The sequence below is a fragment of the Eufriesea mexicana genome, unplaced genomic scaffold (assembly GCF_001483705.2).
Source record: "Eufriesea mexicana isolate 0111107269 unplaced genomic scaffold, ASM148370v2 scaffold1837, whole genome shotgun sequence".
Lineage (NCBI taxonomy): Eukaryota > Metazoa > Arthropoda > Insecta > Hymenoptera > Apidae > Eufriesea > Eufriesea mexicana.
Window position 1 is genome coordinate 33,626 of NW_016909955.1, and position 10,506 is coordinate 44,131.

The following is a 10,506-nucleotide window of genomic DNA, read 5'->3' on the forward strand; positions in this document are numbered from 1 at the left end:
AGCGGTGTGCGAGTCGCTCATGTTCCACAAGTGGTCTGTACACGTTGTTTTAGAACTGATTGTATGTAAAATAGCGTTAGATGATGACTTTTTTTTTATCATGTTTTAGGTTCCTCAATTAATACGTCCTGAACCGTTGCAAGTAACTACTCAAAAATTTCCTTTAAATGTTCGTCAATATTACGTAAATATGATGCATGATGTATGCGTGTTAATTTATACGAATGCTGAGGATGCGGCACAACGAGCGGTTAAAGAAGAACACGCTTGTCACGAACGATGTAAAGCGTTAACTGTATACAAAAATTCCTGTATGCTTGCTGCGCATAGATTGAGGAAAGAAATTGATCAAAATTCATCTGGGGATAATAATACAACGACAATGCCAGGAAGTAGTATGGTATCCCATGAAGCAGTACTTACCGGGAAAGCTAAAGGTTCCTGGAGTGTACTTAAGACAAAGAAATCCATTACAAAATTTAGAGGTACAGCTCTATATGGTATGTTAAAAAAATGGATAATGACGGAACAACAACTTCGAGATAATGGATTTCCTCGTTCACATCCAGATGGTCACAAGGTAAATAGAGTGTAAAGGACTTTTGGAAAAGACAATAAAATATGTTATTTTTTTGTGTTATTGTTTCATTTGTTTTGGTTGCAGGGACGTGCTAAAGTTTATGTAATCAACTCGCGAAATCAAAGTATTTTGTCAAAAGTGCCTAATGAAAGAGTTTGTAGTCGATGTGGTCAAACTTACATGATTGATAGACAAGGATTTGCTTTGCAACCACAGAACTGTATATATCATTGGGGTAGAAAATTCACAATTAAAGGTGAAGGCAAATATAGTTGTTGTCAACAATATGGATCTGCAACTGGTTGTTGTGATGCAAAAACACATGTTTGGGATTATACAGATTATGAAAACCTTCGAGGTTACGTGAAAACTTTACCTAAAGGTAACCTGCAAACGTTTATATTTCTTTTGACCTTTCTCTCTCTTGTTTTTTTTTTTCTCAGTTTTAATTCGTATGCATCATTTCTTGTCTCTCTGTCATCATCATCATCATCATCATCATCATCATCAATTATCATCATCATCATCATCATCATCATCATCATCATCATCATCATCATCATCATCATCATCATCATCATCGTCATCGTCATCGTCATCGTCATCGTCATCGTCGTCGTCGTCGTCGTCGTCATCGTCGTCGTCATCATCGTCGTCGTCGTCGTCGTCATCGTCGTCATCGTCGTCGTCGTCGTCGTCGTCGTCGTCCTCCTCATTTTTGTTGCTATTTTCTTCTTTCTCTTTTTCATTTTGTCGGTGTTGACCTTTTGTTTTGTTTTGATTGTAGTTGTCTATTTATACAGTTACTGTTATTTTTTTTCGTTGTTAAGATACACCAATTGAGGAACAAGGGGTGTATGCACTCGATTGCGAAATGTGTTATACAACTCAAGGATTGGAACTGACTAGAATAACAGTTATCGATGAAGATTGCAGTGTGGTATATGAAACGTTAGTTAATCCGCAAAATCCAATAATCGATTATAATACAAGGTAAAAAACTATTGACATACTTTTCCCACTTTTCTTTACCTTGTATCCCTATTTTTTTCTCTGTTTCGTCTTTTCCTTCTTTTTAAATGTGCATAAGTATAGAAAATTCTGTTTCCAGCTATTTGCATTCTCTTTATGCGATTGTCACAAATAATCATGTGCAGGTTTTCCGGAATTACAGAAGAAGATATGAAGGATGTGACAACAACGTTATTAGACGTCCAAGCGACATTATTGACGATGTTTTCAGAAAAGACCATACTAGTGGGTCACAGTTTAGAAAGTGATTTTAAAGCTTTAAAGCTTTTGCACGATACTGTGGTTGATACGAGCGTAATGTTTCCGCACAAAAATGGATATCCACAAAAGAGGGCTTTGAAGAATCTTTGTTCGGAATATTTAAGGAAGCTCATCCAAAATGACGGTTAGTTCAGAATCGTTTATTCGGTGTTTTTATTCATCGGTATTTAATGTTATTTAAGGATGTTATTTAATGTTATAGTTGGTGGACACGATAGTAAAGAGGATGCTATCGCTTGTATGGAATTAATTTTATGGAAAGCAAAGGAGGAAGCAAAATTACAATAGACGAAATTACAAGTACCGTCAGACTGAATCGTGTACAGCTTATGATTTCATGGTTTACGAAACGATGATAATCTCTTTTTTGAATTACCGTATGCGTTGTATTATAGTTTTTCATGTATAAATATGTGATATACATATATCAGATTAATTGTAGAATCGATTATTACAGAATGACCGCTCATCTACGAATTACATTCACGGTTCTACGATAGTACACGTTCGCCCTTTTCATCGCGCGCAATTCATACTTTTATAAGATTTCGTTATTATTGCGCTTTGAATTTTGAATCGTTCGAATGTAAATAGAACGATGTAGGGGTACCTGCGTTGCATCTGTTTCTTTAATTGTCTTCGAAACTGTACAAGATGTGAACTTATTTTTGGAGGTTAAAAGTCTTGCAATAAACGAACTTGAATATTTTGTACGTGTGGAAGTTTGCAATTTCTTACATTTTCAACTATATTTTAAGGAAATTAAAGTAGTTTGTAGATAGATAGTTATAGGTAGTAAGCGGTAAGTAACGTATAAAGAAGACATTTGTTTGGTTTTTCTTTTTTTTCTTTTTTTTTTTTTTCCTTTATCCAATTTTATTATATAAAACTACATCGATGTTTCGTTGAAATGTGCGTTCATTCGCTTTGTACCAGCATGGTATCTCGATTTGAAACTTATCATTGAAAAATGATTAACGATCTTATTTTTTTTTTTGACTCGTTGGAGCGAACAAAGGCATTTTACAATGCGTATATTTCGACGAAGAACAGGTACCATTGACGTGAATAAGCGAGCTTGTTTCGTTATTTGCGTCGTTGGTTTTGCAGTAGCTCGCATGCATTTTGCCGTGGTAAATCGACTTTGTTTTGGTTAGCACCGTACTAAAAATTAATTATCCTTTGGAATATCTTCTAGTAATTTATCGTGTTCATATGTATGCATTCGCCTACAAGTCCGGTGCGCCTCCTTATCTTGGCTCGTTCGAGGCTTAAGAATAATTGTAAGGAAAATATTTCATGATAATTGTGGGTACGCGAATACCGGCATTCTCGAAAGAGAAAGGTATTGGGAAAGATTCATGAAATATTTTACTTGGATATTTTCTTAGAACGAGGTGATGATCATAATCTGTGCCTATACATGTAAAAGAAAGCGTTTTAGTTTATATCTTTCGTTCGTGTTGGGTAAAAAATAGTCTATCTGCCTCCTTCAAAGAAATATTATTGTCAAGATATATTTATAGCCTAATCTTTGGTGTGTTTCTCTTACTAGTTGTTACAATGTTTCCCAAATGTCAGACATATGCTGCGGTCACGTATGCGTGTAAACAGAAGATGAAATAAAAGAAGTACGTTTGCATGATATTTTAAGAAATGTATGTATTGGCGACACTCGTGAAGAAAACTCCTATGGCGAAAGATGTATAATCCCGACTCTTATTTCGTGATATCGGATACAATCTCGGATCGTTGTGTATATAGCGAAAATACATTTGGTCGGGTCGATCGTCGGCTAGCTTGGGTGGAAGACCCGCGGAATTATAGACTAGAGTAATCGTGTACGCACCAACTATTATAGCGACATACCGACTTTCATAATGTCGTACCGTGATTAATTTTGTTGCATGATTGAGAATGCGTTAAGGAATATTACAATGAGAGTCGGCCATTTTGGCAGGTTTTCAAAGCGTTCAAAAATAGTTTGCGTGGATATTACTCGATATTTAAATCATCTAATTTTCACCGTATACGAAGGCAACTATTCGAAGACACGTACACATCATATCGACGTTACGAATTATGTATATGCCTATGCATGTTTCATTAAGTTCGTAACGTATTCGTCTTAACGACTGATGAGGAAAAAGAATATTCGTTAATTCGAAACAGTATATCGAGATATTTTCCTTGAATCGTTTCACATTCCGGTTTTTGAATGTTCTTTCCTCTATCTATCTGTAATCACACTTTTTGCGACCTGTCCATTGATTTTAAATTATTTACAATTAAAAACTAGGACCTGACGTCTTTAACAGTTGAATTATAACGAACTTATTCCTCCAACGACTAGATGAAAAGGAAAATTGGTATATCGCGGCACCATTATGACATACATATGGCGGACTAAGTAGCAAACCAAACTAGATCGAATCAAATTGTGTCGAGTTAACTCGAATTGAGTCAATTGGAGGAGAATTCGGTTCAATTTAAAGAAAAACATTTCGAACGAGAGGATATGCGTGTCTAATTTATCCGATTATCGAGGAAATATTATAGAATATACTTTCGTAAAAGCACAGCCTTATTAAAAATTAGCCTTGATTCGGTTGCATGTAAATTTTTTCAAAGTATTGCTTTGTTGTTTGGAGGAAACATTACCTTTTCATACGCTGTGCTAACAGAACAGCTAACTAACTTTTGATTTTCCTTATACACTGAAAAACGTGAAACGCGTAACGATGTCGTCGACGACGCCGACGACCGCGACGAGGATGACGACAATGATGTTGATAGTAATAACGATGACGATGACGATGACGATGACGATGACGATGACGATGACGATGACGATGACGATGACGATGACGATGACGATGACGATGACGATGACGATGACGATGACGATGACGATGACGATGACGATGACGATGACGATGACGATGACGATGGCGATGGCGATGGCGATGGCGATGGCGATAGTGACGGTAACGAAATTTCGCGGTATGGTTGATGATGATAACAATGGAAGAAATATAATCGATTATATTTAATTATCCTTTTTCCGAGAGAAGATATTTTTTGCGATATATCGATATGAATCGTCGTCTGGTTAGAAGCAACGAAGAAAATATTTGCGTTCGATTGAAAAGAAAAGAAAGATTTACGGAGAGATGGTTCGATCAGAATCTTGATCTCCAACGAGATAGAGGAATTGAAAAGCAATAGCCAACAAACTGATGCCTAATAGATCTCCCATTGCCGTCAAATATGGAATGGCTGAATTGTCGGGATCGATTTTTCGCTTCCACATCCAATGTATCATTATGTAAGCAATGTAGAGGAGAGCTGCAACCTGCAGCATGGCGGCACACAAGTAAACAAAAACGAAGAGAGGCGTCAACGAAGCATTGCCATCCTTCATATAATTGATTAGATAAATAAAAATTATATGTCCTGGTATAACCATCGCCATTAGAACCCTTGTTGTCCTCGCGTGCATACCTAAGAAGCAAAGAAAAAGAAAAAGTATTACTAATTGGGTGGAGTTTAACGGTAGACGGTTGAGATAGCGCGGGAGAAAACGTTTTCTACGATGGCCAACCAACTTGATGGTTATTACCTTTGCCAAAGAAGTTAGCGATAGGTGTGATGAAAATAACAGGATGCGTGTGACCCGGTGGAATTAGAAGCGTTCCTAGCTCGGCTTGCTTGTGAAGGGCTGTGGATATTCTGCTTGCTTGCACAGCTACCAAATTTCCACCGACGCCGTTGATCACCGGTTGGAAAACGGTGAGATTTTCGAAACGTGACACCATGAATTCAAGTATTAGACCACCGCAGCTGTTTGATCAAGAAGAGTGATCATTCGTGTATACTTTAATCGCCGTTTCGTATCATTTCTTTCAGTCTAGTGACACTAGGTTGGGCCATTTCTGACACTCGTGAAGATGAAACGAAAAATGAAATATCACTGGTACTCACCTACTGATCAACATAGCGATCATGACAGGAGTCCATCCGGAGTAGAGTACATCGTTGGTATACTTGTTTCTCTTGGCGATCCATACCCAGAGCGGTGTGACTAGGATGTAGCAAGCGATCACAAGGGGCGCGACCCAATCTTGTTTATTTATTGATTCGTAGAGAATCGTAGATATCCAAGAAAGCAAAGCTAAAGATGTGATGTCCCCAAGACTCGCGGCAATCGGGGTCGCGACGTTATCCGGATTTATGTGACAATGACGGGAGAAAACAATCACACCTGCGGTTATTAATCCGAGGACGAAGGAAGCCAGGGACGCGGTAACTAGGCTACTTGCACACAATAGGTATGCGTGATCCAACGAGATGCTACCGTTCCGAAACGCCCCCATTACGATCGCCACCACAGAGCCCAGAAATCCAACCACTATCGCCTGGCACTGCCAACACGAACTGATTTTCATTACACAAACATCACAGCGAAAAGTAAAAGTAATAGAAGTAACGAGATAGAAAACTATCGCATCGTATTATAAATAGTTATTTCCGTACACGATTTCCCGTTTAAATATTCCGAGAACGTTGATTTCGTGTTTTCGTGATTTCGTGATTTCGTGATTTCGTGATTTCGTAATATTGGTAATATCTCTGCAACTATCGAAATACCTGATTAGAAGATTATTGGAAATTAATATGGAAAATAATGAGAAATAAGATTGATTTAATAGAAAAGGTAAAAGTAAAACGCAATTAAAAATATATTTCGCGGTAAATATTCTCATGTCGATTTCTACAGAACAACAAATGTGACGTTTATTTCCGAAGGTCATTTATCGTTGACGCGTTGAACGCGTATAATCAAATAAAATCGTGGCGCCAATGATAAGGTAACAACCATAAGTCACGGTACTTTACCAGTATAGGTATCTAATTTGGAATAATTTTCGTGACTAATAATGGTAAATACCGTAAGATGTGACAAACATTTGATTAAAATGACCAATAAAATAATCGTCGATAAAAGAAAAAACACGACACAAGATGACAGGGTGAAAGTGAACAAACGATCTGAAAGGTTCATAACTATCCGTAGAAAGATTAATAACGACATAGGATAATACGATTGGAAAAGGGGTAGGTAGATAGTAAGAAGAAGAGAGTGGCAAGGATTCAGAGGGGATATAGTGAGATAGATAGATAGATAGATAGATAGACGGACGGATAGACGGACAGACAGACAGACGGACAGACGGACAGACAGACAGACAGATAGATAGATAGATAGATAGATAGATAGATAGAGAGAGGGGGGGAGGGGGGAGAGAGAGAGAGAGACAGACAGACAGACAGACAGACAGACAGAGAGACAGAGAGACAGAGACAGAGACAAATCCGAAACGATATTTGCTGGATAAAAATCAAGGAAAGAGTAAAAATAGAATGTGAATGCGACTCACTTGAATCAAAACGAGGTTTCCAACGATCATGTACCATTGTTGTTTCGGTGTGTCCATATGCCCGAGATTTGCTTGAGTCGAAAGGCGAGATGCGAGAGTCATTTCCAAATTTCCTTTTAAACCCAACAGTGCTGGTACCAGAATCATGAGTTCGCTCACTTCTTCGAACACAACCCAGTGCTGAAAAATGTGACGAATAAAAGAACCTAATTATGTTAGATCGTAAGCTACGGTATTGATCGAAGAAAGAAAGAAGGAAAGAAAGAAATAAAAGTGACAGTGAAAGAGAGCGATATAAATTGGATAAAAGAAAGAAGAGACTAGAATGAAGGAACAAGCATTCATACATGAACCAAATCTAAAACTAGTCCAGCTCCCACCATGCCCAGGCCTGCGATGAGAAACGGTATGAAAACTTGTATAGTGATCGCCAGGTACGATTCAAGGGGTTCGTCCTCGGTTACACCGTAAATTTTACTCTCAGCTACAACGTCGGGAAGACGGCTGCTATCGGTAGTTCCCTCATCGAAGATGGGTACTTCTACGGAATCTTCTTCCACAGATTTATCAGTGGGATCAGTCGTAGTATTAACCCCAACAGCAGTGTCCATCCATGCGTTCGGATTTGTGCCTGTACCCATACCCGTGACCGTGATCATACTCGTACTTGTAGCTGAAGTCGTACCCATAGTCACGTTTCCGATTGTTGATTCCGAGATAGTGCGCGAACGAGTATCCACTGGTGTTACCCTGTGGGAAGTTTGCTTTTCGGAAAGCAGAGGTTCTTTACATTGTTCACTGTTAACAAAAAGTTAATATAAATTAGATGTGTGTGTGTTTATATACGTATTTGAGTGCACACACGCGCGCGCATACGCACGTTTGCATATACATAAAATACGTGTACGTGGATGCGTGAGAGCGAGAGCGCGCGCGCGAGAGAGAGAAAGAGAGAGAGAGAGAGAGAGAGAGAGAGAGAGAGAGAGAGAGAAAGAGGGAGGGAGAGAGAGGAAACGTATAGGTACAGCAGTAATAAAAGTACAGTGTGAAAAAATAATCGAATCGCAAATATAGCGGAACGTAAGTACACCGTAATTATATCAGAGATAACTCGTCAAGGTTCATGGTGATTAAACTTTGATCGAATGTTGATAACTTATTTATTGACACGGTTAATTTATTTATTAACATTCGAGGTATGCGATTTGTGTATGAATTTAATATCGAAACTGAAATAATAGTAATCGTGGAACATACTTTTCGAATTTGGCTCCTGTAACATCGACATGGGCGTGCTTGTCGGGAGGTAGTCGTACCGGATGTTGATGCACCTGGTCCTCTATCATCTTCTACTGAGGACACCGTGCGACTCGCTGCCACGGATATATAGCCATTCTCCTTTGAGAATGATAACGCTTGTCTAAATGTTCACTCGTTGTAGTTGTATTTCAGGACAAGAATCGAGCAAATTACGTAACCAGCGAGGGACGATATCTTTAGTTTGATTCGCTCGGAACCACTGTAAGGCACGTCGAAATTAATACGCGTCAACTTTTAGTATCATAAGCAAGTCAGATTTTGTATTTTGCGATTTCTGCGGTATTTGCATTGCTCGTACCAAACATCTTCCGATGATTCGATCGCTGCGTTCATTATATTTCACACGTGGTATATTGTCGGCCGTTACTTTTGATTTCATTGCTCTCCCTTTTTTATTCATATTGCATTGTTCGTTATTTTTCATTTTGTAGTTTATCTTTGTCACTAATCATTTCGTAAAGAAGGGTGTTCGTTCTATTGGACCAACATACATTTCGTTCGTGTTATGTGACACAGGAATATCATGATAATCGTTACCATCGCGATCCTGATCGCCGAACTTGGATGATTTTACGTTTGATCACTGTGTGCATAGTCACATAGATATTTTTAAACGATAGAATTAGAAGTCAAAGAGAACTGAACGTTATTTTCACACAAAACTATAAAAGACATTTATAGTCGACGATTATACAAATAAAATTATTGTCTACAAAAATATTAAATGTGTCTGTAATGTAATGTTACATCAAACCTTATTGTTTGACTCGAGAATAAGTGAAAAGAGAAAAAGAAAAAATAACAGAGAAGAGGGACAGAGAGAGAGAGAGAGAGAGAGAGAGAGAGAGAGAGAGAGAGAGAGAATGTGTAAAATGTGTGTTTTACCGATTATAGGATGTTGATTAGCGTCCCTGCTGTTTACGTAAGGAATATACTTCGGGGAAAAGGAACATTTAAATTTAGAAAAAAAGTTACGAAACAAATCATGCTTGAATGTACATCGATAGTTTGATCATACCTGTACTTTTGTAAGGGGGTCCTTGACGATGTATAGAATCTTAACCAGATTCATAGACTCGGAAAACCTGACTTTCAATGTTCTCAAAACTGTGTCGATTCTGATAAAAAAAAAAAATTAACCGTCGTCACGCATTTGGTAGTGTAAGGCTGGTGGCCTGGTGCGAGGCCGTTTCACGCTATGGTTACATCGCGACTGATCTCGATCATGCATCACGTTCGTCTCCTTAAAACTCGCTCAGGACTATTACCGGGAACATACGCTAAACGGAGCAAGCGCGGATTTATCGACCAGTCAGTCCAAGTAAACCTTGATTGCTCGCCTACCTTATCGTCTGCTTTTCCTCGCCTATCTAACCCGTGTGCTTGTCTGCTTACCTGTCTATCCGTTTTCCTGTCTACCTGCCTACCTGTCTGCATACCTTTGTACCTGCCAGCGTACCTGCTTACCTGCCTATTACCTGTCTACCTACTCGTATCTGTCCATGTACCTATCTGCCTGCCTACTTACCTACCTATCTATCTATCTACCTACCTACGTACCTACGTACCTACGTACCTACCTACCTACCTAGCTACCTACCTACCTACCTACCTACCGACCTACGTACCTACCTACCTACCTAGCTACCTACCTACCTACCTACCTACCGACCTACGTACCTACCTACCTACCTAGCTACCTACCTACCTACCTACCTACCGACCTACGTACCTACCTACCTACCTAGCTACCTACCTACCTACCTACCTACCGACCTACGTACCTACCTACCTACCTAGCTACCTACCTACCTACCTACCTACCGACCTACGTACCTACCTACCTACCTAGCTACCTACCTACCTACCTAC

General features: G+C 38.9%; 2 protein-coding genes across 6 annotated transcripts in view; one reads left to right on the top strand and one right to left on the bottom strand.

The window, feature by feature from the left end:
• LOC108549341 (RNA exonuclease 1 homolog) overlaps positions 1 to 2,488 on the top strand; it is a 5,964-nt gene extending 3,476 nt beyond the window's left edge. For 3 of the 4 annotated variants that reach the window (XM_017902694.1, XM_017902696.1, XM_017902695.1), the window contains 6 exons: positions 1 to 33; positions 110 to 580; positions 665 to 962; positions 1,411 to 1,573; positions 1,738 to 1,997; positions 2,076 to 2,488. In XM_017902694.1, coding sequence (XP_017758183.1) covers positions 1 to 33; positions 110 to 580; positions 665 to 962; positions 1,411 to 1,573; positions 1,738 to 1,997; positions 2,076 to 2,161 — 1,311 coding nt within the window. In that variant the 3' untranslated portion in view covers positions 2,162 to 2,488. The remainder of the gene's footprint in view (positions 34 to 109; positions 581 to 664; positions 963 to 1,410; positions 1,574 to 1,737; positions 1,998 to 2,075) is intronic. The other variant, XR_001890311.1, reaches the window with a different exon arrangement.
• Positions 2,489 to 4,792: 2,304 nt separating this feature from the next.
• On the bottom strand, positions 4,793 to 9,730 carry LOC108549269 (solute carrier family 41 member 1). Of its 2 annotated transcripts, XM_017902566.1 has the most exons (8): positions 9,653 to 9,722; positions 8,933 to 9,217; positions 8,572 to 8,833; positions 7,662 to 8,112; positions 7,315 to 7,494; positions 5,858 to 6,297; positions 5,496 to 5,716; positions 4,793 to 5,377 (listed from the first exon to the last, which is right to left on the bottom strand). In XM_017902566.1, the coding sequence occupies exons 3-8, from the start codon at positions 8,658 to 8,660 to the stop codon at positions 5,037 to 5,039; spliced, it is 1,722 nt and encodes a 573-aa protein (XP_017758055.1). In that variant the 5' UTR covers positions 8,661 to 8,833; positions 8,933 to 9,217; positions 9,653 to 9,722; the 3' UTR covers positions 4,793 to 5,036. The 2 variants fall into 2 exon arrangements, with proteins under 2 accessions (XP_017758055.1, XP_017758053.1); XM_017902564.1 differs by lacking the exon at positions 8,933 to 9,217 and having other exon boundaries at positions 8,572 to 8,712; positions 9,653 to 9,730.
• Between the last annotated feature and the right edge of the window lie 776 nt (positions 9,731 to 10,506).